General features: G+C 45.3%; 2 protein-coding genes across 4 annotated transcripts in view; one reads left to right on the top strand and one right to left on the bottom strand.

The window, feature by feature from the left end:
- Positions 1–1,204: 1,204 nt before the first annotated feature.
- LOC127036122 (protein CutA homolog) lies at positions 1,205–23,205 on the top strand. 2 transcript variants are annotated; one of them, XM_050926712.1, is made up of 6 exons: positions 1,205–1,383; positions 3,933–4,081; positions 11,425–11,484; positions 14,965–15,010; positions 15,996–16,045; positions 17,825–18,878. In XM_050926712.1, the coding sequence occupies exons 1-6, from the start codon at positions 1,300–1,302 to the stop codon at positions 17,925–17,927; spliced, it is 492 nt and encodes a 163-aa protein (XP_050782669.1). In that variant the 5' UTR covers positions 1,205–1,299; the 3' UTR covers positions 17,928–18,878. The 2 variants fall into 2 exon arrangements, with proteins under 2 accessions (XP_050782669.1, XP_050782670.1); XM_050926713.1 differs by lacking the exon at positions 17,825–18,878 and adding an exon at positions 23,114–23,205 and having other exon boundaries at positions 1,217–1,383.
- Positions 22,765–27,890, bottom strand: part of PHF19 (PHD finger protein 19) — a 28,496-nt gene continuing 23,370 nt past the window's right edge. Inside the window, exon 15 of one of the 2 annotated variants that reach the window (XM_050926693.1) lies at positions 22,765–27,890. In XM_050926693.1, the coding sequence (XP_050782650.1) occupies positions 27,539–27,890 (352 nt within the window). In that variant the 3' untranslated portion in view covers positions 22,765–27,538. The other variant, XM_050926694.1, reaches the window with a different exon arrangement.

The following is a 27,890-nucleotide window of genomic DNA, read 5'->3' as shown; positions in this document are numbered from 1 at the left end:
GAGATAAACATGGAACTGTTCAGACTAAATGCGTTGTCCCAACTGACTGAAACCTTGCAGACACACAGTGTATGAGATTGTTAATCCGGAAATCACTTTTAAAACCTACAGGGTTGTTAACAGGCAAAGCTGTAATTAAAAGCTAGGAAGACTTTCTTTTAAAATGCTTCTTAGTTTTGTGCACTTTCGGCACATTTTTTTCTTCACATTCAAGTATCTTATTCTGGGAGGCAGGAGCTAAAAGCACCCTAGTTTTACTCACATTCAGATATCACAGTGATGGACATCATAGGCTTTGGCCAAGTCAGTGAAGGTCAGTGTCAAGTTCCTCATCTTTTAAATGGAATAATAATAATACTTGCCTACATTATAGGGTGTTTTGAGGATTAATTAATTATCCAAACCCTGATTGATTTACTCCTGAGTAGTGTCAATGAAGCCAATAGCATGACTCACATAACCTACAGAAGGGAATTTTTAAAGGGGCAGAATGTCTTTTCTCAGCATGGAATATAGCCAGGACTCAGGGAAAGTACTCTGGAGTCTCCAATGACCAATGATTAGTGAGCTGTCCCTAAAACTACAAATCTAACGCTTCCCCCGTAATCAGATTCTTCTGTGTCTAAGAATGGCAATGTACATCTCCCAGTGTAGCCTCAGTACCATTCCCTGAGCCAGCAGCCCCCAGCCCACCTCCCGGGACGGTCCCTTTTATAAACCCTGCCCAGGCCATCCCAACCTTTTGGCAAAACTGGGCATTTGTCCTGTCTGCTCTTGTCAGCTTGATCAACCAGGACAAATGTTCATTTGTCACAAAAGTGGAGTGCGGAGGAACAGGGGGTGGGGTGGCAGCGATGCCAGCCCGGCTGAGTGGGGGAGGCAGAGCTCGGGTGGGGAGCAGGCTGGGAGCGGGGGCCCTCAGCCTAGCCCCACACAGTGTCCAGTTTTCCCGGGGGGGGGGGGAGCACTGTTTTGCATTCTGCAAAGTGAGGAACAGGCTGGGCAGCACATGATCCTTTCCTGCAAGGGGGCAAATCCCAGCTCTAACTTCGGGCTGCCTGAGAGCGGCTCCTGCTCTGTGCCCTCGCCTGGCCCGGCGGGGCGGCAGGTAGTACGCGCCGGGTACCAGCCCCTCCTGGCAGCAGCAGCAGCAGGAGGCGTTTCCGTGTCCACTGCGAACACCCCTCCCAGCCAGACCCGCCGCCACTGGCCCCAGCAGCGCTCCGGGCTGAGGCTGGGCAGGTGGAGGGACGGGCTGGCGGCCCCGGCCTTGGCCCTGGACTAGGAGGGCCCTGCAGGATGAAGATGGACTGGCTAACTCAGCGCTGCCAGCTGCCGGCTGCCCAGGGCTGCTCCCGCCCGGGATGCTTCACTTTGCTGCTGGTAAGACTGAGCCCTTCGTTGCAACGGGCTGTGAACCCTGAAGGCTGCGAGCCCTGTGGCCGCAGGCAGGTTGCAGATCCTGTGCGGGACAGTGCCCGGGGCAAGGCGATTTCACCTTGAATGAGCGTTTCCGCTGGTCCCTGGGGCACGCAGCTGCCCCGCATGGCAGGCAAGGAGACTGGGGGAGCTGCTTCGGGGAAGATGAATCGGTGGGCAAAAGCGGCATCTCATCTGAACACCCTCCGCACCCCCGTTCAACTCCCCGCATGCTGCAGAGCAGAGGGTAAACGAGACAGTGTATTCCTTCCCGTTTTCTTGGGTAACTTCACAACAGGTTCACTTTTCCTGGACACTGACTGCACACAGCTGAGTGCATTTCCCAGCAAACTTCTCCCTGTCTGTGGGAAAGCTGCAAAGATGCACTTAGCAGAATACAAAATTCTCTGTCTTAGGACAATGCAGATCCCAAGACAATTTAGGCTTTCAGTGTTTAGAAAAAAGACCCGTGCCCATGCCAGTCTGTATATAGATCAATTCCTGATGCCCGACATCTAATCCGGTGGGTGATTACAGAGATGCAGAGGTAAAGATTGGAGGGCAGGGGAGAGGGACTTTCAAAAAATTGATCTGAGAGAAAAAACACACACATGACAAATATTCCCTTGTGGACATTTTCAGACTTCTCGTTTGATTGGAAGGCGATTAAAAAAAGTTTCTTTCACTAGTGTTGAGGAATCCTTGCTCAACTCAAGGCTGCCATGATGGTTTTGTTTAGCGATGCATCAGCCCTAGAGTTGTTTACCAAAAACTTTGAATATGGGGATTTCAAACCCGGATCCAAAACCAATCCTAGATTTTGTTTTGCAAAACCTAAGTGGTAAGATTTTGCAAAATTGCAAATGTCCTAGATTTGACCATCACTTTCCAGCCTCACCTTTTTCAGTGACTGTATAGCATGTTAGTGTAGCCCCATTGGTCCCAGGATATTAGAGAGAGAAGGTGGGGGAGGTAATATCATTTATTGGACCAACTTGAGAGGGACAAGTTTTCGAGCTACACAAACCTGAAGAAGAGCACTGTGTAGCTCAAAAGCTGGTCTCTCTCACCAACAGAAGTTGATCCAATAATAGATATTGCCTCACCCCCTTGTCTCTTTAATATCCTGGGACCAACACAGCACCAACAAAATTGCATATTTTTCAGTGATCTCACTGAATTTAGGATCCTACAATGGTGGTTTTTGAATCTAAGTCACTTTAGTTATGGACAGCTCTGGGTGTATCCAGATTAACAACCCAGAAATCCAAAATTTGCAATCCAATTTCACCTTCACTTCTTGGACAACCCTGAGGAAACAACAATTGCATTATTGCATCAGATTTCTCACTTCTTGTCAGGGAAAAAACAGGAGGGTTGTAAATATTGTATTACTCTTTATTTACAAATGTTGCTTGCTGGTACAGCCTCAAGGGATGCACATATAACTTTCATGGAGGTTCATGATTGCCATGCTGAACAGAAGGGAGCATATACATCTCCCCTAATAAGGGGAATAGAAGCACTGCTCTACTCTGGCAAATACCCATGCCAGAATTGTCTCTGTTTTGAGTTAAATGTAAGTTGTCAATGTTCCTTTAACCTTAGCGTGCACACAACCAAATTCACCCATGGAGTAGCTCTATAATCAGATGTAGTTATTCCAGGGATGAATTTGACCCACAAAATTAAATACACAGCTGAGATAACAGTGGAGACTGTTTGGTTTCAGTTTTGGTGCTTTTAAATCAGTGCCTATAACAAACATAGTATGCAAATATTGCGTGAGTGATTTATGATTTCCTTCTGTAAATATGTTTTTGCTGTACTTGTCCATAGTGGAGACAGAAAGGCAGAAATTCCTTTAGCAATACATTGGGTACCAGACTTGCATAAAAATCTGATTATCATCAATCTCTACTGTGCATAAAACAAACTGTCTGATCAGCCACCAAACGATACATTTTTATCTTATTTATATATTAAGGGCCCACTCTTACAGCTTTACTTCCCTTCAGTATCAAGTCTGAAATAATAGTTTATACTGACGGTCTGATCAGCTTGTTCTTGGTTTTGTTTAATTAATGGAATGCCATTTATCCCACCAATGAAGTACTTTACAATTCTAGGTTTTTTTTAAAAATTATAAATGTTTTTTATGGTTGTACAGTGGATGTTTTTGTACATGCACATTTTGAGCATGATGCTTGCTGAAGCAGGTGGCCCCAGACTCCTAGGTTCTGTTCCAGACTCTGAAACTGACTTATTTATGCACTAAACCCTCTGCTCTAATGTTGGATTGAACCCACTACTGGGGAATGGTTATTTGTTTTAAACATTGTTTCTCTGAACTAAAATAATAAGCTTTATTGTAATAATGGCAACACAAAGAATGGAGACTTTCTTCTTGGCTCGTACATACTGTAAACACTTGGGGTTTCTTTAAAATACAACCTAAATTTGAAGGACACACTTGACCTGGCATTCTCACTGTTGTATTTTGCATTCTATAGGTAATAACTCTGTCTTTACTGATGTATCCAGTGCTGAAGAGTCTAGGTCTTCAGCTGCACTCTGCAGTCACTGGCAGCTATATCTCGGGAACCCATTCCATTGCTTTCATTAACTGTCCCAATGAACAAGTTGCAAAGGATATTGCAAGGTACGGTGTCAATTTCAGTGTTGTTGTGCATGAATAATTCAAAGCCTGGCTGTCATGAAGTAATGGGTTGTTTGTTTCATTTACAGTAGTTATTTCTAAGGAGGAGGGTTTCTCCCATTCTCTCCATGTGACACACACTTTCTCTCCCACTCATGTATTAACTCTCTCCCCCAAACAGCTCCGTAGTGTAGGAACTCAACCTTCTAAAGGAAAATTGTACCAAAAATAAAAATCTATCTAGCTGGTGCAGAATGCAGCTGCCTGCCTCCTTCGAGGCCTAGGCTAATGTGAGCACATCAAGCCTCTTCTCAAATTCCTGCACCGGCTCCCAATCTGTTTCAGATGCCAGTTTAAGGCCTTAGTCCTAATTCTCAAGGCAATTCCTGGCTCAAGCAACTACCATGACAGCTGAACTCCTTTGAGACAAAGCAGGTCACAAAGCTCAGCAGCAGTGCATGAGGGTGGAGGGCAAATCATTCTGAGTCAAGGGGATCTGGCTATAAACAAACTTTCAGGTGAGATTAGGTGAATCCAGAGCATGACCACATTGAGGAAATGTTGCCAAACTTTTCTCTTTCAAAAAGCATTATCAACGTAGCAAGGATGACACTTACAACACTGACCTCCAAGAATCCAAACACTCCTCCAGAAAAAAAAAATCTTGTTAACAGTCAACCAACCAACCCAAAACAGAAACCAACAAAAAATAGCCCAAGCAGAGATTCTACCCTAGAAAGGGTAAAGTGTCAGAGGCTTCTATGAAGTCCACTGGGGACTTTGCTATTGCTATTGACTTTATGTCGAAAGTGCCCAGATGCTACAATGAGGGGTGGCAGTATAAAAGCCTAAAGTAGATAAAATAAAGAAAAGAAAACCAGGCCAAAAAAAGGGGAGGGCAGGGGGAGAGACAAAATCTGCCACTCAATATCCCTCCCTACTCTAATGCATTTTGCAAGGGCTTCAAATACATCTAGATCTTTTTTTATTTTTGATGTACCATAGATTTGTATGATGAACACTTCACAGATTCCTAGCTACATGGCTAAATAGCTGCTCTGTTCAGAATACTGGAAATGTTTATAGTGGACCGTTAAGTTTCCTGCAACACCTCTTATGAGCTCTATTCCCTGCTAACTCTCTGCTTGCCAAAAACTCTGCCTCTCTTCCGTAATAACAGAGTGTTCCCAAACAGCTATTCAGGAAACAACGGGCTACTAAAAGGCATTTTGTGTCACCATTAATACTGCAACTATATCTAGTGCTTTACCACTTGAGATGTATGAAAAAAAAGAATAACTGTGCATTACTAGTCAGAAGACCATTTAGTCTCTGAAAATGCTTCACATTAGCAGCTCCGCAAACATTTTCTGTCTTTTGTTCCTTCTCTTGCAGGGAAGGGAGATGAAATAAATAACTCCCTGCAGTTCATGCCCATTGCTGAGATTAACATGTATTTTGCTAACATTTTTCTTGGTATTAATGAATTAAAGTTGAGCTCAGAGGAATTTGGATTAAGTGATAATGGGTTGTAGCAACTGGCTCTGTGGATGAAAGTTGATTTTCCAAAACCAATTAGCTGCTAGTATGGATGGCTTTATCTTTCTCCTAGATTGCTCACTGAGGTACTTATTCCCAGACTCCGCTTGCAAGTATTTTCTTTGGTGTTTGTAAAGGCAGGAAAGGGTTTCAGATTTTGAGGACTGCTCAGCTGTAAACAAATACAGTTTGGAGGCACACCAGTGAGAGCAAGTTATGACCTGAGTGACCTGCATTGCTATTAAAATTGATACTTAGGAGAAGTCTCCCAGTCTTCACAAAACGGAGATTTTGCCTGTGCCTGATTTGGGAAGTTGAGTTTTGGAGGTCCAGAGGGCATGATCAGGCCCTGAAGCAGTCTGAAGGTGACCTCACAAATAATCTAAACTAAAAATATTTCAAGCTAATCATTACCTTTTATTAAGATAACACTGGGTTACATCTGAATATTCCATCAGCCCTCAGTTTTGCCTTGTATCTGTGCAGTCTTTTTCTTTACTTTTCTCCTTATTTCATATTTAATCTGTCTAGAGTATGAAGACAAATGTGTGTTAATGCTGGGACATAGAAATACTCATGAAATATCCAGCCCAAAGCCATCATGAAGTATACAGCCATTTTCAGCCATCCATCTTCATCTTGTTATTAATATGTGCATTTCCCCCAGGGTCCATGTGTTTCATAGATCTCAGTTCATTGGGAGGTAATGACACCAAACAATATCACAGGAATTGTACTTTACACTTCTATGGTGTTTTAAAAACTTGAAGTCTCACAACACCTCAGAATTAAGTGATTATTATAAGCTCTGCACAGCAGTGACCTCCTGCTCATTTGGTAAAATGCATAGGACACTGTTGCTACTCTTTAGAGAACAGTCCCCTTCACATAGGAATTGCATTACAGGATCAGACCCAGGATCCATACAGCCCAGCACTCTGTCTCCCACAGTGGCCAATACCGGCTGCTTCGGAGGAAGGTAGAAGGATTCTCATAAGCTGCTCATAGGTGATGTTCCTTCCTTGCTTCCAATCAGTTAGTGGTCATGGCAGCCTGAAAGTTTATGTCCCTTTTATTTGTTATCCTAGTACTTTGCCTGTTGTGTGGATTAACAGAGGGCTGCAGTCTCCAGGGCTCTCAATCTGGCATGCTTCACCTGCATCAATTTAATAACTTTTTTCATGTAATATATCAACCACATTCTCGATGCTGTTCTGATCGTGTCTCACATCTGCAATCCCTGTTGACCTTAATCTCAGACCCAAGACTTTTAGAAAAAAATTAAGTCTGATTTTCCTCCTAAACTCTCACACCTCTAGTAGATCATTAGGACTTGTTGAAAATTTCCTGTCAAAACATTTCTTGATGGCAAATTGGGTTTGACAAAGTGAAAATTTCCCCAGGAAATATCTGCTTTCCTCAAAAAAAAATTTTTTTGTCAAAAAAACAAAACCCTGAACATTTTTGGTTCAATTGTTGGCTGTTATGGGTCACAAATGTTCAGGTTTTCAATAAAAAGTTGAGATTTTCCATGGGAAAAACCTGCATTTTCTCAGCTGCTGTATAGATTATGTTACAAGTACTAGGGGTTTACAGTTGAAAGTAAGAGTGTGTATGTACATCACTGAATCTGAAGACAGTGGTTTCCCCTAATATCCCTTCTTTCTCCATCCCCTGCATGCTGAGGTGGCGTGCATGCTTTATATAGTTTTCCTCTCAATTTAATTCCAATTAAAAGTATGTTTTCCTAGTTATCTGGTAGTAATCTGAAATGAAAACATCTGAGTGATTATTGTCATTTGCCTTTCAGTAAGGGGCCTCTTTCAATAATTACGGAACCAGCCACTCACTCGTCTCTCTTTTAAAATAGAAACACAGGACTTGGAATGTCTGAACATGTTGCAGCCGTCAAACTGGGAACTGCTTCCTATCAGTTGCAAGGGGTTAGTTGGCTTGGCTTTCCGCCATTAAAATCCTCAGCTCAGAATCTGTTCCTGCTGAAGTGTTAATGTCACCATGTCCTCATGCTTCTGCGCTGTATTTTTCCCTCTTTCAGGCAAGCTGCCGAACAAGTTTGCTCCAGAAACTGCTCCTCTCCAGGGATTGCCATCACTGTCAGCTTTTGCCATTAATCTTTGTTCTATGTCCCTCAGGGTGTCAGACAGTTGAGGCAGTGCTAATGTAATAGTAGTGCTACCAAAATACAAGTTAAGAGTTTAATATAATACCTGTAGGAGACAAAAACAACATCTAGATCAGTGTAAATGTAGCATTTTTATTGCTATAAAATACGCCAGCTAGAAGAAGGCCTGAACCAAAGCCCATTGAAGTTAAAGACCGACCCCTGGGGCTTGGATCAGGCCCATAATTCAGATACAGAATCTTTGTTTGTGTTCAAACCTTAACCTGGTTTAACAGCAAAGAAATATAGATTCAAAGAGCTAGCGCTGTGTCCGGCTCTTCCCAATGGCAACACGTGTGCACAGCTTAGTTTATGTGTAGGGTCTATAGAAAGCATAACGTGTTTTCTTTTAAGCAGTAATCAGATTTTCAAGTAACTACACTTGACTAAGCAACACATTTGCAACTAGAATGATCCACTTTAAAGCTGGAACCTAAGCCTTTGGATAGCTTTTTTTTGGGGGGTGGGGGGGTGTTGGTAAAGAAGCAAATCATTTTGCTACGTAACACGCATTTTTAAATGCCTTTTCTCTTCTGAAATGTTTCCATCTCCAAGTGTTCTTGGTTTGTGCCAGTCACCAACACTTAAACATTCACCAGCAATTGTGAAAATCAAGCATGAAAAATTGTGTCATGCTGTCTGGAGACAGGTTATTGCCTAGAAAAGCTTTTTGTGGCTACTTATGGATGCATAAGTACTGAACATTAAAACATTTGATGTGCATGAGCCACAGTTTAAATGGCTCCCTAACGGATACCGTTTCCCAAGGAGTTATATTGCATTCCCTGTCCTAGTCGGTGCTCCTCAGGGACCAATTTCTGACCTGCTAATTTGTAGCAAAAATTCTGGATCAACTCTCTGCAGGAGGGACATAAGTAGTTTCCTTAAAGGGACAGCATCAGAAGTGTCTTCTTCTTATGCTTTCTCTGCTATTTGCAATTTTCTGTTAGAAAGCTGGTACAGACCTTGCCCTCCTGTTTTTCCTTTTTCGTATGGCAAAAATAGATTTTCACTTTCCTGCTCCAGTTTATTTTGGCACATAAGTCAATATGCCTTTGCTTTGTTTACATCCTTCCTTGTGTCAGGGGTAGTATTTATTAGTTGTGCTCCCTCTGCTGGCCAGCTGATTGATGCAACAAAGTGAAATATAAAATCTTGCACAAAGATTGTCTCTCTCTTTTGTTTTAAGAGATTTTTTTGCAATCCAGGGGACATTCCTCATTAAAGGAAAGCTAACATTAGCCTTCAGCATTATTGCAAAGGACTCCACAAAAGCAATGTAGCTTACTGGGAGATGGTCACCCATTTTAGAGGTCACCTGAATACAGAAGTAGTTCCCAGGAACTCCTCGCTTCTAATTCCAGCTCTAATAGTGTCTGCCTGGGTGGTTTGGGGTATGTCATGTAATCTCTCAGGGCCAGCTTCCTCCTCTGTACATTTGAGATGGGGAGGATAAATTCTTACCTACTTTAACTGGTTAAGAGGATTAATTAGTGTTTTTAAAGCACCTTGAGGAGAACAGGGCTAAGCATTATTATAGCAATCAGCTGCATCTTTTGAAAACTGTCCCGTGTTCTGTAGTGAAATAACGCCCTTACATCCAGATTATAATATATCCTAGGAGGGATTATGAAACAAACTATATCATCTAGTGAATCTTTTATCCTTAAGAGAGGATTTCATGTCACAAGCTTTGAAAATACCACATGTAGATTGAGGACTGTTTAACATCACAGAGTGACCTGCCCCAGATGCAACCTAAATCAGCACAGATGGTAACTAACCCATGTCAGCTGTCGACATCCAGGCCACGGTACCAGTACGCAATTATGTAACAGGCTCAAATCTGGCACCTAACCCATAAAGCAAAGCTATTTAGATAGCCTGCGTTCTCATTTGGATTCTTATAAGCTTCTTTTCACATCTTTATTATTAGACCTGCTTTGTCTGTCTACGTATTCCGCAGCCAGATCCATGAGACAATGGAGGTGGCTTGTTACTATTCTCCCTGCCACAATGCAGGGCCCCACACTGGCCTCTCCTCTAGTAGCAGGAAGGAAAAGGGACAGTCCCATGGAGGGGGAGAAAAGCAGCTCCATTGCCGTCTTCCTACAGATGCTGGGAAATCCCCTCCATGGCACAGCATCGGGCACTGGGGAGGCAAGACACCAGAGTGCAGTCGCTCTCCAAGCCATGCTTCTCTTGGGTCTAGGCTGGTTCGCAGCTCCTGGAGGAACAGGTTGGGTGCAGCCACTGCCAAAGCTAGTATGGTAGCACAGCTTCTGAGGGAGCCGTGGGTGATGATGGGAGTGGAGCCACACCCCACGGGCTAGTCAAATAACCTGACCTCTTCCCCAATGGAACATATGGGGGAGACTATGAGCAGGTGGCCCAGGAAGCTGAGTTTTTAGCCATGCAGTGCCTGAATCTCACACAACATAGAGTATCTCAGAAGGGGGGAAATGACGCGATCCAGTGAATGGCTGAAACTGACTCAGTTTTACTATTTAGGTCAGGGTCATACTGTCTTATCTTACTAAGTGATTTGAAGAAGCAGTTTTATTTTGTTTGAAGTGGCTAATAGTGTACAAACATCAGGGTTGATTTAACCATCAAACCCACTGAGGGTTAATTCCTGCAGCTGGGTGGATTTATTCTTTCATTCTCTATTCACTCCTAACTCCTTGTCTGGAATTCCGAGGTCATATTTTTGACCCAAGTGTAATTGCTAGGAGCTTAATGTTTTCATTGCCATAGCGCTCAGTACAAAACACAGGACAGAGCTACAGAAAAACAAATTACATGCCTAACAGGGCCATGCCTTCAAAGAACGTTTAACACAATTTTGGGGGCAGAGGGTGCAAAAGAAACAAGCTCGACGGTCTCTCCAAAAGCGTTGAGACACTGGTGAGGTTGGTAGGCACAACCTTTGACCTAGTACTCCTAGCCCTCTTCCTACCCTGCCCCACAATTGCTTCTGTGCTCACTTCTGCCAGCAGCCCAGATATAATGCACCAGCAGCCCTGCAATAACGAACTAGTCCACAGCCAAAGGAGGAAGATTTCAGGAAGGGATGGATTTGGGTTTCAGGTTGCTATTAACTTTCTGGTATGAAAAGGCCAATGTTGTTAAACCTTTAGTACATTCAATTATTTTTAGTCTGCTGTGCATGCAAGAAGCGGAGTCTCATGATGTCAGTTTATGACTGGGAGTCAGGGACTCCTTTGTCCTCATCCCAGCTCCAATTCTTAATCTCAGCCTCAGTTTCTCCACTTGTAAAATGGGGATAAGACTGATACATCATGGGGATGGTGCAAGGTTTCATTAGCTAACATCTGAGACTTCCATCCATTCCTATGAGTCCTGCATATTACCACCGGCCAGCACTGATGCTGGGACCTTCAGGGTCTATCAGCAGCAACCTGGAGGGACCCTCCCCCTGGCTGAGCCAGTAGGAGACGCTGAGCTAATCTCAGCTGGAAACTGATTAATCCTGCCTCAGATGTCAAGGCTTGTCACTGGAGGAAACAGCTCAAGGTTAATTTCACAGCACAAGGTGGAGGAGGGTGCTGGGAGTGGAGGACATACAGTTTATTTACAAACTCACCTTGTCTGTTCTGTTTAGGGCCATTATGGATAAAAAGCTGGCTGCCTGCGTGAATATCCTGCCGAAGGCCTCGTCTATGTGAGTTGCACTGAATGCTCCCTGAAAGGACATACAAATGCTCGTCTGCAAATGGAAGTCTAAGCCAGGAATAGTAAACCCAAGAGGTGCTGGAGCACCCACAACTGGCTCAGCACCTCTCAGGGTTAGGCCAATGAAACCATGCAATCAGGAGACCAATTTATTTGTAGAAGGCTGCACTGCTTTCCAATTGCTAGACAGGGAGATTATAAGAGTGACACCTGCACTGCCACAGTGCATTAAGCATATTAAGAATAGGGGGTGGATGGTAGACATGCCCGCCTGTGGCCATTTGTTTATTGGTTACTTAGGAATAGAAATCTTCACAGAGGGGATTTTAGCCTCTTTCACCATGATTTTATGTGGGTTATTTCTTTCATGAGACCTAAACTTATAATATTAATTGATGTTTTCATACGGTAGGAAGGAGCAGCCTTTGACCCTGGAATATGGAAACAGTGATAATACTTACGGGCATCCTGGACTTTCCACCCACAGATCGGAAACCTTGTCATTAATGAATGACGCTCAGGACATATTAATAACCTCATTGCACAGCTGGGGAACCGAGGCATGGAAAGGTGTTGTGACTAGCATCTGGCCACACACACAGAGCCAGGACTAGCACAAAGATCTTCCATTTCCAGTGCCTGAACCACTGAACCATCCTTCCTCTACAAGGGCCTGCCCCAAAGCCCAATGAAGCCATCCACTCCAAGGCAGACTTCTGTGGACTCTGGATCAGGCCCCGCATGCACCACACGGCTCACCACCAGCCACAAATCTATCTGGGGCCCTACCCACCCTTTCCTGACCAGGCTGGCAGAGCTGAACAACAGCACCCCAAGCAGAGCTGGTCCAAGCAGTGCAATTCTCTAACATTTCTCCCACTCCACTGATCCCTCAATAGCCCTGGGCTCACCTGCCCCATCTCAGGAGGAGTCTCCTACTTGGATCTCTCTCTGGGCAGTCTCAATCGGGGTGATGCCATTGAACTCAACTCCTGCAGAACCATCCTACAAAGGGGATCAGTTCTGAGTCCAGTTCTGTTCAATATCTTCATCAGTGATTTAGGTAATGGCAGAGAGAATATACTTATAAAGTTTGCAGATGATACCAAGCTGGGAGGGGTTGCAAGTGCTTTGGAGGACAGGATTAAAATTCAAAATGATCTGGACAAACTGGAGAAATGGTCTGAAGTAAATAGGATGAAATTCAATAAGGACAAATGCAAAGTACTCCACTTAGGAAGGAACAATCAGTTGCACATATACAAAATGGGAAATGACTGCCTAGGAAGGAGCACTGCGGAAAGGGAGCTGGTGTCATAGTGGATCACAAGCTAAATATGAGTCAACAGTGTAACACTGTTGCAGAAAAAGCGAACATCATTCTTGGATGTATTAGCAGGATTGTTGTAAGCAGGACACAAGAAGTAATTCTTCCGCTCTAATCCATGCTGACTAAGCCTCAGTTGGAGTATTGTGTCTAGTTCTGGGCACCACGTTTCAGGGAAGATGGACAAATTAAAGCGAGTCCAGAGAAGAGCAACCAAAATGATTAAAAGTCTAGAAAACATGAGCTATGAGGGAAGATTGAAAAAATTGGGTTTGTGTAGTCTGGAGACGAGAAGACTGAGAGGGGACATGAGAACAGTTTTCAAGTATGTAAAAGGTTCAAGTATGTAAAAGGAGGAGGGAGAAAAAAAAATGTTCTTCTTAATCTCTGAGGCTAGGACAAGAAGCAATGGGCTTAAATCTCCCTTGCTGCAATTTAGGTCAGACATTAGGGAAAACTTCTTAACTGTCAGGGTGGTTAAGCACTGGAATAAATTGCCTAAGGAGGTGGTAGAACTTCCATCATTGGGGATTTTTAAGAGCAGGTTGGACAAACACCTGTCAGGGATGGTCTAGATAATACTTAGTCCTGCCATGAGTGCAGGGAACTGGACTAGATGACCTCTCGAGATCCTTTCCAGTTCTATGATTCTACAAATAGCTCCTCTCTGTTTTGGAGCAGTGTGTGATAATCCGTGTTAAGGATGGATCCTGGTTACACTTATGCGCACACAGCTGTTTTAGCCTCCTCCTTCCCAGGCCATCTGAGCCCTAGCTGCTGCTCGCTAGCCACTATGATGCCTCCAGATGACTTCTAGCCTCCGGCTCCGGGCACATGGATGGCATGATGGTGGCATTCTGTCAGGAGAATTGTTCTAAAAGGGCACGAGTGTGATCAAGGAGATTTGCTCGTTGTGAGTTAGTGAGAAAGAAATGAGGCTGGGATCAATTACATGGTTCCAGGTGAAAGCCATTTCTGCAGAGAGTTTTTCCCCAGCTGCCAATGTGTAGGGTTCTGCCAGCTATCAAGCAATCATTTTACTTCCTTTCTAGATTTCCTAAAAGAAATACTGATACATCCCTGGTTACCATGGGCAGGTGCCATGCATTCTGCAGTACACAGAGCTGCTGACCTGTAGCATCCCCTGTTATTCCAGTCCTGGGCCCCCAAACAGCCCCAGCAACACACTTTGCTCTTCCCTTGCTGGTCCACACCCCAGCATAGCTTTGCCAACTCATTCAGACTCCTCTCCTAATCTTGCCCCCACCCAGTTCTGCTGAGGCACCTCAATCCTGACCCATGGTAGCTCCAGACGCTCCAATACTACAGACGCTTCCTCATCTACTCTCTGTAGACCTAGCCCCAGGCAAGCAGCTGGACATTTTCTAGGGCGATAAATGTTCGTTTTTCATAAATGCAGTGATTGTCTGCCTGAGCCATGTGCCTGCAGAGCAAGGACAAATCTGGCAGCCAGTTGCTGTTTTCCGAGCTGGAAAAGCCGAGCATGGGGAGAGTCACTGAGGTACCAGGCGACTGGCAGCATTTTAATTACTTCCATGTCAGAACCCTCATGGGATGTGACAGTCCTGAGGGCAATCTACCCCTGAACACTCTACCCTTCGTACATGCTTATAAAGCCCCTTAGTGTGCTTGGGAAGCGAGCCGCTTTGCCCGTAAATGTCATCCAAGGCGTTCATTCCCTCCTGTGTCCAAACAGCCAGACTTAGTTCCCAAACTTGCAATGTGCTCTGCTTGGGCAGATCCCTGCACCAGCATAGAGCACCACTGACCTCATGGATGCAGGGGTCCACCTGTGCTGGACCTGGGCCATGGGAGAAAGCGTTTAGCCCAGCAATCTGTCAGGTTTGTGATTCCACCTGCTCAGTCAAATCCACAGCAAGTGATTAGAAAACGTGACATTTCTAGAACAACACAGAACGAAATAAGGAAACGTGACCTTGTAGCATGCACTGAACAGGCAAAATTCAAACAGTAATAATACCTAGCTCTTACAGAGTACTTTCCTTCAGTAGATCTCAAAGCACTTCGATGTCTTTAATGGATTTTTATGCCAAGCCAGTATAAACGGGGCTGCAGGCATTTACTGTATTTATTTATTTCTTCTTCTTCTTTTAAATCTAGGTATTTTTGGAAAGGGGAAATAGAAGAAGCCACTGAAATACTTCTAGTAAGTGTCTGGTCCTGTGTATGTAATAGAGAGACACATTTCTAAGAGGGGCCCTGTTTCTGACACTCACCTACAATTAATTCAATTAGGAAAATTTGCAGGGACGGCTCCAGCTCAGGGCAGTAGTGGCGAAGAGCTGGTACCATCTGAGACTGCATGAAATGGATTCAGAGGTTCTCTCTCCAGTTCCTTGAGGACACGGGTCCACATCACAGAAAGCCCCAGCAGAGAGACGCTGGCCTCAGTGAGCCACAGTAGGCTGGGCTCTCACTTTGGGAAGGTTCCCATTCACAGCAGCAGGCAAGGAAGGGGAAACATTTACTTTTCTCAGCAGGGCTGTCAATCCAGCATTTTTCTTGCATGTACGGGCTAGAAGCACCAGCCCGATTGTGTTGGGCACTTTCCACACACATAGAATGATCGAGTCCCTCCTCTGAAGAGTTTACAGTCTAAACAGACAAGGCAGGGGAATTATTCCTCTCCCTGTTCTACACACAACACCGAGCTCTTTTATAATTCATCAGGAGATCTCAAAGCACTTTACAAAAGGAAGTAATTGTCATTATCCCCATTTTACAGATGGGAAACTGAGGCACAGAGCAGTGAAGTGACTTGTTCAAGGTCACCCAGCAGGCCAGTGGAAAAAAGCTGGGAACAGAACCAAGGTCTCCATTCCAGTTCTCTATCCACTAGGCCACATTGTCTCTCAGATGGGAAACTGAAGTACAAAGAGATTAAATGATTTGCCAGACATTCTGCTGCAGATGGTGCTAGTGTATTTCAGACATCTCCCTTGGGACTCTAGCTCAGAGTTACTTGAATAATTTGCATATGCCATAATATTGCCATGAGACTTCCTAAGTGACTTTAATTCCCTCAAGAGAACTAAAGTAGATGCTGTCAGCACTAGTGAAGAAGAATCATGTGAGAACAATTCCGCTGTTCCAGATTATATTTCTCTTTATATCGTCTCTTTCTTTTACAGTTAGTGAAAACCAGGACGTCAAAAATAAGTGAATTATCAGACTACATCAGGTGAGGCTCCTGCCTGTTGCAAATGATATTTTCCCCCTAAACTAAATTTGCCACCTCTAACTCAACCAGTCAGAGGGCACAGTTACTTCCTCCCAACACCCATGTGTAGTCATTTAGTGACTTGACTGCTTCTGCAGGTGCCAGACATCACAGATATCATATCAATTCAAACCTTACACTAAAATGAAGAACTAGGTAAAGTCCAGCTGGTTTCTGGTTGAAATTGAGTCCACATATCTCAAAAAAGTCTCTAAGGGTCACCAAAGTGGACAGAACTTCAACTTTTGTGTTGCAGCCACAGGGAATTCATGGAATTAGTGCAAAGCTAGGGGAAACAGAGTGGTTTGGTCTTAGCCCTACCTTTGAAGGAAATATTTTTCTCACAACACGAACAATTAGCCTGTGGAACTCACTGTCACAAGATATCGTTGAATTATCAAGATCCAATTATATGGATCCACTGATATGGATAACAAGAATATCTAGAGTCATCAGAGTAAATAAATAAGAGCTTTGAAGAGGATATCAACCCTGATGCTTCAGGGCTTAAGTCAGCCTTTAACAACGGAGGGTAAGAAGGAAACTCTCTCTTAAAACAGGTGATCCTATGATTGCCTACTTCAGGGTTTCTTGCCTCTTTCTCTGAAGCATCTGGTACTGGCCATGGTTGGAGACAGGCTGCCAGGCTAGATGGGCCACTGGTCTGATCCAGTCTAGCAATTCCTGTGTGTAAATGATTCCCTCTCACCCCTGAGCAGCCCTGTGCGGCTGGGTGCCCAAACACCAGGGTATGATCTCACTTCCCTTTTGGGGGCTCTACAACAGACTCTCTTACCCCAATAATACCCCTCCTTGAGGCTGGTTTGTTACAAAACACAGTGCAAATAATCCATCCCAAAACACGTCCATTTATCACACCCACTGCATATAGTCCCTAGAATCCCCCGACATCTAGCTCACCAGTGTAACACATACCACAGCCCAGCATCTTCCACCACACCAGCCTCTTCTTCAGTCCTATCCTGCCAGCGTGGAGATCCCAGTCCTGCCAGCAGGAGCCCACCCTCCCTCAGCTTCTATGCTGGCAGTTACTCTTCATCAGGGGAGCATCCACCACTCCCTGGTTCCATTAACCTCTCATCTCAGAAAGGTCAGCAGGTAGGCCCTTCCATTGCTCCCCTGGCCCTCAACATCCTCTGCTTCCGGCTGTCCAACATGCAGACATCAGCCGCTTCGCTGATTGCCTGCCTTCAGCCTTCTCTAGCCCTTGGCTTCAGTTTGGAAGCTAGCAAGTAACTCCCTCTGCTGCTCTCCTGCCTTCAGTCCTTCCAGCCCTCTGGCCTTTCTTCTGCTTTGGAGAGACCATTTGGGAAACTTCTCCACAGGCAGCCCACCTGCTACCCCCCCTTCCATAGCTTCCATCAGGGACCTCCCACAGGTGCTGCCCCATTCACTTAATTGGTCAAACTGGCAACAGCTGTACTGGCATAAAGGCGCTGGACCATCTTCATTTAAAGAGCCAGCCACCCTGTGACGCTGTGTTCACTTAAACCCCACACTCTGAGCGAAAAGCTCATGGATTTTGAATCCACATGATCTGAAGAGACGGGCCACAGAACTGCTTTGAAGTCAGAGGCAGAGCCCTGGAGGCCCTTCTTGAAAAGTGCTCCTGTGAACTGCAAGCTCCTCATTTCTTGGGGCTGTAAATAAGATTGAGCTTGTTCCTACAACAGAAATGATCCACTCCCATTGGGGGGCTGTGTGTGTTTTCCATTTTAGATCCGTGCATCCCTTTGAGATTCCTGAATTTATCAGCCTGCCTATAGACCAAGGAAACCCCCTCTATTTAAAATGGATTGAAGAAGGTGTCCCCGATGACTAGCTGGCCTGCACCATTCTGTCCTCCAGACAACCCAGCGTTTCCTTCCTGCCAGGCGTAGAGGACATTTGCTTTGGTGCTGTAGTCTTCTCTCACTGCAGGTGGGACTGGTGCATACATACGGAAGGACAATAAAACCCCAAGGGAATGTTGGTAGCACAAGCACCTGGAATTTGAAATTTGACTCCTACTTGAAATACAGTTTAATGGACACGCCTTGTTTGTGTAAACCTACATTCTACTGAGCATTTAGCAACACATCGTAAGTGGAGCCTAAAGGGGAGAAAGGGCACAAGTTGTCCAAGAATAGTTCCAAAGTCGTGAACAGCAGGGTTTGCAAAGGTGTGTGCGATAGGATGTGAGCTCCTAGGGAGACACTATAGCTATTTTTAGGACCACAGGGTGAAAATGCACAGTATAGACCCCAGCAAGACAGTCCATGGAGAAAGACCAGAGTTCCAGTCCACTGGCTTTCAGAGGTTGGCTGCACTGCAGAGGAAGCATGTGCAGCCCCAGTGACAGTGAGCTGGGGTGACCGCTGGTCTGTCTGCCTCCTGAAGAAGGGTTGCTGCAAAGTGGTGGAACCAAAGATGGGGAAGGTCCTGCCCAGCCCTCTGTCCCACCTGCCCAAATGAACGTAAATCAGGATGCAGCAAAATGTCCCATGATGCATCAGATCATGTCATCTCCTGCTGTGCGGCACTGTTTGCAGCAACATGGTGCTTTGCATCCTGACAAGGCAGCAGAGCCAGCCATTCAGAGCGCTGCCTGCTGAGCATTTGTGAAAGGATCCCAGGCAGCACAAATGAGGACCCACTGGGGTGGGGAAAAAGCTGGACTAGGGGATGCAGCTGACAATAGCCCACTGCTTCTGGGAAGAGCACAAACGGTTAATGCTCCCCAGAGCATACAGCAATGCCTAAAGGCAGTAGGGATCCAGTGAGGGCCTGTGCCATGCTGAGGAGACAAACCTGGTCCCAACAAAAGCTTCCCTCTGGCTGAAGCAAACGCTTTCTCCCTTGGCAGCATGTAACACTGCAGACAGAGTATGTGGGCCAATGTTTGCGGTGAAGCCACCAGGAAAGAGGGTTCCCTTTGAGAAGGACTAGGACTTTCGGCCACTGTACTGCCAAAATGTTGGGCATAGGTTATAACTACAGCCTGGACCTGGTCTTGCTCCCATTGGTCAGTTCTGCCGGTGGTTTATTAATTCACACAGGGCCTGATCTAAAGCGGAGTGAAGCCAATGAGAGTTTCTCCCTTGGCATCAGGGGGCTTTGGCTCAGGCCCATAGTGCTGCGGGTGGGTGACACTTTGCAGGTGTCAGTTGATGTCCCTGCCCTGAATGTAAAGTATACAGCTAGCACACAGAGACGTCGGCATGCTGTGGGGTGGGATGATACAACTGAGGGAGCGAGGGGCCAATAGGAAGGGGAAGGGGTCAGTAATAGGAGCAGAACTGGGTCACTTGAAGCTGTGTTTAAAATCAGATTAACCCTAAGGGAGCCGGACCAGGGCTGGCCTTGCTGGAACTGCTTGGCAGATGCTGTCAGGGTTGAGGCAAAGGATGCAGCACTGGAGAATGCCTGACCACTGGAACCACCGCTGAGTGCATCTGCCAGTCAAAGAGCACTTGACATGAAGCCAGGCCCTAGACACTGGAGGAGAACCATCCCCCACTCAGAGCCGGAGTAAAGTGGGTTTCACTCCCTTGAAGCCAAAAACATATGAGAACAAGTCAGGGGAGGAAACTTGCACGGTCTGAAATTCAATGAGAGATGTGCACGGGAGGGGTGACGTCATGCTCCCCATGCTCGTTATCACCTGCAGCCGCTCCTACCTACTGGCGTCACTCGCAATTTCTCTGGCAATTTGCTGTGGTTTTAAATGGGCACTGGATGTGCTGAGCTGTGGAATTAAAGCTAATTTGCAGAATAAAGGTCAGCAACCAGCAAATGGGAAAGAGATTTATTAGTGAGGCTGAAGGGCAGATTGGCCAGGTCCCTTCATTTTCTAGTATCAACTTATTTGTTAGGTACCATGAATGTTCCAGTGCTAAATGTAATTAGTAGGATATTGGCAGAACATGTGGAGAACACCCCCGTGCCTGCAGAAAAGGAGCCATTAGCTCTTTAATGAGAAAAAAAAAGTCTGTCTACAGCTGGTCAGATTTGTATTGTGAACCCTGAAAATTGCCTCAGAATTTGATGGTGAAATGAAATGTCCTAGGGCAGGGAGATTTTAACGGGTGAGTCATTTAATAATCTGACTGTGAGAAAATGCTCTGGGGCACTTAGCTGATCTAGGAGCTTTGCAGCGACTAGTGAAAGAGCTCATGGCACTTTCAGGCAGCTGCCCCCCTAGGATCCTGCACATGCCTAGGGGAGCACTAGCCTCACCTGAGAAAGCTGAAAGGTGAGCGTGAGCCTGGCATGCCAGCTTCACAGCGTGTCAAGGATGCACTGGACTATGGAGATTGAGCAGTTCAGGATCAAGGCTCCAGCAGAACAAGAGGCCCCAATTGCTGCTACCTCTGCTGCCTCTGTTCTAAAGCCAGTGAGGATGTCAGACTCCAGGGCTGTCAAGCCAGCGGCCCAGGACAGAACTACTTCCCTGCTCTGTGAAGAGGCACCCTCTGCCCTGTGCTCTAGGTACATGTTAAAGAAAAGCACAGAACTATCTGAAATAAACTGGAGTAATTCTGTCTCCCCAGCTCCTGGGTGCGAGCCTACTTTGATTTACACTCTTTACCTTCTTTTAAACTCCGAGTGAAATGCTAATGCTTTAATAGTTAAAATACCTCAGCTCCGTACAGTTCAGTGCTCTCTAGAAGCTCCTCTTGCCTAATGGTCCCGTTTAAAGGATTTTTCACATTTCTTAGCCTCTTGGACTAGAGCTATGCAGGCTAATCCTGTTACAGTACAAAGCGCTAAGTGCTGCTGTAAATCAGAGGCCTCATCTCCACAATGCTGCCTACATAAAGTATGCATGATACTGTATGATAATCCAGGATAGGAAAAAATGCATCTCTAATCTGCTCCTTTTCATCAGCTGACAGAGTTCTAGCTCACACACCGCAAGGAAACAGAGCTTTTATTCCTTTAAGAGGATATGCGACATCATTGTTGAGTATAAACAGAGAATTTCCCCAAGCTGAGAACCAGGTCTTTCCACTCTGCCCTTTGTTTTGCAGCTAGAAATTACATGAACAGCAAATTAAAACACCAGATTTAGTAATACTGGCGACAGCCCCTTGTGTGACCGGAATCCTGTCAGATTTCACACGGCTAAGCAGGGTCAGGCTGGGCCACAGAACTGCCAAGAACCCCTTGGCGCTCCAGGGACCAGTGCTGGGAACTCAACAGGTGGCACTCCATCCTCTGAGTCAATGTGCCATCATAGTGATAGTGAGACAGCAGGGCTGCTGCTATTCCGATGAATCATAAAACCAAGGTCCTGACCACTTGTAATTAAAGAGCCCGCAACCCTTTTTGTTCTAGCCCTAGTGTCCTAGCCAAATTCCAGTCCGAGTTCCATCAGGTTTCCTAATCCCTCTGGCTGCGTCTGTTGGACTCCGGTATACTATTTTTATTTCAAAAGTCTGTATTTGTGAGCAGGGGGCTGCAATTACAGGGAGACTTTTAAAAAGGCTATATGAAAAAAAATTCTAGCTACTTTTATCACCACAATAGGATTAACCCTAGGTTAAATCAGCTGTTTATTGCTAGAATAAACTGGTGATTACATTCTGGCTCCCTCAATACCCTCTGTAGAATAAACTGGATATTAGTATTCTTTATATCCTAGCCCTGAACAGTTGTGCAATTTATGCATTTCACCCAGAGATGGCAGCATGTCACTGTTGAGGAAGTAATTCCTCTAAGCAGTATACATAGCTTGCAGATATGCTCCCTTCACACGCCCGCTTAGCTCCAAAATAAAAGTTTCCTGAGTGGGAATATAGAGAAAATTTCATGAACCAGCCAACTAAATATCTCAAAAAAGCAAAGGAGGGTCTTAGCTCCATAGGTAAGTGCATTTCAATGGACCATGGTGCCAGGGGAGCAGTAAAAGGACCCTTGCCCCTAAGAAACAGGACGTCTGTGTGGTTGGCTCGGTGCCTCCAATGGTCCCCTGAGAGCTGCAGGGTTTTGGGGTGGGACTCCTTGCTTCTCCTGCAGGACTGACCCCACTCCCTAGACAGAATTAGAGGAAAGGTTTCCTCCCTCTCCCCTGCCCCCCACCTCCCCCAGGTCACCTCCTAAAGGTTTCTGTGGGAGAGGGTATCCAGCCTAAATTAAACCACATTGACCTGGTAACAGGCTCTGTAAGGGCAGCCCATTCTGCATTGCTACACAGGACTGGGGAGCAAGCACCAGTACTATGCGGTGATCCTTCGAGGAGGGGAACAATACTGATGGACTTCAAAGGGAGCGTTCTCTGGAACAGGGCTGATCCACACACGGGATGCAAGGCAGGGAGGGCTCAAAAGGCTCAGAGGGACGTGCAGGATCTTCAGCAGGGACAGGTCCGGGAAGATACCTTCTGGCCTTGTCCCATATTCAGCAGCCCTGTATCTTCTCAGAACTAGCCACTTCAGCCTTCCAATGCTACATGCCCCTGGAGGAAAGGGAGCGGAAGCCTGCTGAAAAGTGCCAGTCTGCACCTCAACTCTCCGGTTGCCTTTCACGGTAGGTTACACTGGTGGCCGGCCTCAGAATCCCAGAGACATATAAGCTGCCACTCGCCAGACAGAGAACCCATCAAGTCATGCTCGGTATGGCCCAGTTTCTAGGTTTCACGACTAGATGATTAATAATGGACATGATAAAAGAGCCGGTGACGTTAAAAAAGACTTTTTAATTGTACATCAGACATATTAATTACAACTTGAATATAACAAAAGTTGGTTATTAAAAGCAGCAACTTGACATCATAAATCTTTAGAAGGTGCACAGAATTGTTATAAGATCTATTAGAACTAATGCAACACATCCTCTGGAACAAAGCATTTTTAAAAGCTCCACATTCCCCTCTCTGAAACAGATGCAGGGGTGGGGAAGATTGGTTGGTTGGTTTGCAGGGCCTAAAATAAGAAGCTTACACCTGCAGCACAGACATTCCTGAAATGTGCAATGGCTTTCTGAGGACTTGGTGTCACTCCGCTGCCTATTCTGCCCATTCTGCAGCTTCCAAAGGGAGGAAACACAATTGAGAGATGAACAGAAAAGACCCACCTGGCAAGATTAGGATTCATTCATTGCGCATCAGCCAATCACTCCACCAACACCCACAGCAGAACAGGGAGCTGTGTCCCTCACACTGCTCTAAGTCAGGCCTGAGCCCCTGGACCCCAGCTCTGCAAATCTCGGGGACACTCACTGAAGTCAGTGGGAGTTTCAGGTCTTGGCAGGTAAGTGAAGGAGGAACTGACTTTCCGCTACTGTCTTTTCAAGGGGAGTTGCATGCAGTTTCAGCATGCACATCTATTCTGTTACTGATTTAAGATCTTACATGCTAATCCCTTGCTCACTTATAAGCTCCATGCAGGCAGAACCTACTGAAGTTGACAAGTGAGGCAGAGCTCATGGCAGAGTCAGGGTCTTGTCTCTTTCACTTCCCCTCTGAAAGGCGATGGGTATTGACCCAACTCTAATGCCCACATTTAAAACACAGAAGGAATGGGGTTACGTCCCCCCTCCTCCACCCCGATCATTTCTAAGCCAAAAGCCTCAAAAGCTCTTGGTTATCCTGGGGCTCTTGAATATGTGCTGAAAACAAGGAGCAGATTCAATAAAGGGTCTTTTTCATATTGCTTCGTTGGCTATAAAGATGCATTCAAAGCACTTATGTATTTCCCAGGACATGTAATAGCTACAGTACTTGGAATCATTAAAAAAAAAAAAAAGCCTAGCTTTTGGAAACAGCAAAAAAACCAACTAGCTTTTGTGCTCAAAAGATGCAAAATGATACAGGGCCTGATCCGAACTCTGTTGAAGTCAGTGGAAACACTCATATTGATTCCAATGGGGATTGGATCAGGTCCCAAGAGACCAAATCAAAAAACGTACCACCATGCATAGAAAGACCCCAATCCTACAATTGGATCCACACAAGCAGACCCTTAGGCACATGCCCACACAGATCTGATGCAGATTCAGGAGCCAAGTCAGTTTCTTTTCACTCACAACCTGCGTAGTTAGGCAAGTCTTTTAATGCTTTCTATGCACGTGACTAAGGGCTTGTCTACACTGATAGTGCTGTAGAAGTGAAGCTACGCCACTGTACGCCACCTTCCCGAGAGGCACTGGCTATGTTGACAGGAGAGGCTCTCCCATAGACACAGCCCTATCTACAGTGGGGGTTAGATCCATATAACTGCGTCACTCCTCAGGGTAGATTTTCCACCCCGAGCGATGGAGCTATACCAACATGAGAGGTAGTATAGACCAAGCCTCAGTGGTGAGAGGTTACTTTAACAGTAGAGATGTACTACAGATTGACTTTTAAAAGTCACGGTTTCCATTCACTGGATTCAAATCCAGTCCCAACAACAGACTCTACATTTTACAAGCAGGCGGCAGCTTTTCCATCGAGGTGTTCCTAGATCATATCTGACAGATTAATTGAAAGGCTTCTTTTTAAAAAAGATCCCAAAAAAACCCTGAAAACCTGCTACGATGGATGTTCAGACTAATCTGCTTCTGCTACAGCAGCTGATAACAGGCCAGATTCTGATCCTAGTTACTCTGGGATAATCTTGAAGAACTCATTTGAAGGCAATGTAAATACTTCAAATTTACACTAATGCATCCAGTCAGAATCTGTCCCAAAACTCTAACACTCAAAGGACAGCAAGGAGCTGCGTGCACCATTCTGGGTCTCAGCCATATACTCAACTCAGGCTACAGAAATACGGAGACCTTAATTCAGATGGGGGGGCGAGGAGAAGAGGGGGTTTAAATTAAAAACAACCCCCCCCACACCTGGATTATCCATGATGTTATGTGAAGAGTGACATCAATGGGAGTTTTACTTTGTTAAGGAATATGTAATTTGGCTTTGGTTTGTAACTTTAACCTGTTCTGTTAAGGCGATGTGCCATTCATTTAGATGTCAGTGGAGAAGTGCTGCTTTTATTATGGGAGTTCTGCTTAAAAATTGAGCCTAATTTTCCTCTCTCACCCGTTTTTACTCTTGCTTTACACCCATGTCAGTTAGGGGAGAATCACATGCTGAATGATTCAGGATCTTAAAGTTTTTTCAATAAAATGAGCTTTTCAGTTCATCTTGCAACAGCCAGGTCATAAAACCATATACACTGTTAAACCATGTCCTTTAGGGATTATTAAAGGTGAAAGAATTTGCAAACTCTAGTTTGCTTTTTTTGCCTTTAAGAGATTTAAATTTTTGCACTTCTCTCAGTTTGGACAATGAAAGACTTGTCAGTTTCACTGGTGTTTATCCACAGTGGTGTTGTAGCCATGTTGGTCCCAGGGTATTTCAGAGACAAGTGGGGTAAAGTTGTATCTTGTATCAGACCAACTTCAGGTCATCTGAAGAAGAGCTCTATGCAGCTCAAAAGCTTGTGTCTCACCACCAGAAGTTGGTCCAATAAAAAGATATTACCTCCCGCACCTTGTCACTTGTTTATTGTCAGTTTCACTCTGGGTTCTCAACGACCAGGCTAGAAAGGGTGGGTGAACGTTCAAAAGAAAAATCTAAAACATTTCTACTGCTATTAGAGTTTGTAAAAGTATAGCTCTAGTTTCAACCAACCCAGATTGGGACTTAGCTACCTGACAAGATCACTTCATATTAGACAAGAGGGGCAATTTTTTATTATTAGGTAGGCAAACAGAATCCCAGAATTCAGCTTAGCAAGTCACTTTCTGAATCCCAATAATGGAAAACATGGCTTGCCTTCCAATAATTTATTACATTCCTTCTTCTGATTCTTAAGTTACTGCATTTCCTCTCCCTTCCTTGCCCTGCAAGGCAACATCCTCTTCTTCCACTATATATGCAAGAGCAACAAAGACAGAGATCATGCAGCGCTAAGTAGAAAGATTTGGTTCAGCTGGTATATGTCAGGTAATACAAATAGCAATATGTATTGTTATGTATCCAAAAGCAGCAGCAACAGAAATTCCCTCCCCCTACACAAACATTCTCTTTCATTAACAGAGATACAGTCACTTTTCCTTTGTTTTGCTGGGGGGGGGTTGGGTTGTGTACTCATTTGGCAGCATTCAACACACTGATCTTTACAAAAATAAATGGCCATGGCTCCATTTCATTTAAGATGCCATCAGTGCAGAACAAGGCCCTCCTTGGTTTTAAGGCAAGCTCAGGTCATTTGTCCAATTCATTCCAAGACTGTGATTGTCAAAAGAATAAGCAAATGGAGCCGCTGCATCGTTTTACATCTTAACGTCATGGGACAATAGCAACCATAAAGTAAATCTGTCCTGTGGCTGGAAAGGCTGGAAGTGAATGGCCTAAAAGAGTGAGTGAGTGAGTGTGTATCCCATTAACGAATGAGTTTATGATGAGGAGGTAAACACACCTCTACCTCGATATAACGCCACCCGATATAACACAAATTCAGATATAATGCGGTAAAGCAGTGCTCCGGGGGGGCGCGGCCGCACACTCAGGCAGATCAAAGCAAGTTCAATATAATGCAGTTTCACCTATAACGCAGTAAGATTTTTTGGCTCCCGAGGACAGCGCTATATCGGGGTAGAGGTGTACTATATAATTGCTTTGGCAAGAATCCGCCTGCCCAGCATTTTCTGTCAGCACAAGAATGTGACACTTGGGTGCTTACGCATTATAGAACTGGTTATATAGGTGCTTTCTGCTTTAGTAAAAAGACCAGTGGGGTCTGTTATTTAAGGCTTGTATGTGATCATAAGACACTGGTGAACTTAGATGTGGTTCTTCTGCATAACAGCACTTTTATGGTTACTAGAGGGGATGATGGTTTGAGCTCTATACAGATTGGTTTTCCTTTCTCCACTCAGCCTTCCCTCTTTGCTTTCCTTTCACCACAAGAGCTGCTCCATCAGACATGTGTGCACTATCAGCCAGATGCTGGGTGGTTCGGATGGGCCTACCATGCCTCTATGGTGCAACACAGTATCACAATGAAAAGCCATATCACTAATTGCTCACTTCCACAAAGATGGCTCCCTTGGCTTAGCCAAGGGGTCCCGTGGGGAAGCCAGTTGTATATACACATGACCAATAAAATAACCATCATTAAAAACAAGAACTCTATCAGTTTTAGCCACCCGATGCCGCGGCTCACAGTAAGTTTTGATGTAATCGCCGTGTCCAACTGCCTCTGCTATACCCTGTCCTAAGTCCTTCACAGCTCCCTAGAGATCCCCTGCTCCAGACGGTTAAGTGTTCCTTTCAAACCTCGCCTGCACAAGTCACTGTAAGCGTAAGGAGAGCTGTCAAAGTTCTCCTGCATCGGTGCGCGGCCAGCGCAGGAGACCTGCTCATCCACATCCCTTGCCTCCTTTGGTTTAGGTCATGGGTTTTGTTTGACTGATCTATTTAATTCTAGGAGAGGTTTCCCAGGCTGGTCCAAGCCAGAGGGATCAATATGGGGTGGTGCCTTCCCATTCTACCAGATATTGGACTTTCCCCTCCGGAGTCACCCTGCGGGCTAGCACCTGGTACTTCTCCCCACACACCAGCCTGCCGGCTGCTCCAAAGTAGTTGGTGATGGAGGACTTGAGGTGAGAGAGGGAGGAGTCGTCCTCGCTGATGCTCTCCAAGGTGTGGCTGTCGATCCCATCATCCTGGCGCTCCAGGGCACAGGCCACCTCACTGCTCTCTGAGGCGCAGCTGTTCAGGTGCCCACCTTGTTCGATGCCTTTTCTCTTCCCCCCCACTGGGGTGTAGGCTTTAGCCGCCAGCTTTCGTTTCCGGCTGCCCACGTTCCTTCTG

Source organism: Gopherus flavomarginatus, chromosome 17, assembly GCF_025201925.1.
Source record: "Gopherus flavomarginatus isolate rGopFla2 chromosome 17, rGopFla2.mat.asm, whole genome shotgun sequence".
NCBI lineage: Eukaryota > Metazoa > Chordata > Testudines > Testudinidae > Gopherus > Gopherus flavomarginatus.
Note: the sequence above shows the minus strand (reverse complement) of the source record. Positions and strands in the feature narration are given on the sequence as shown.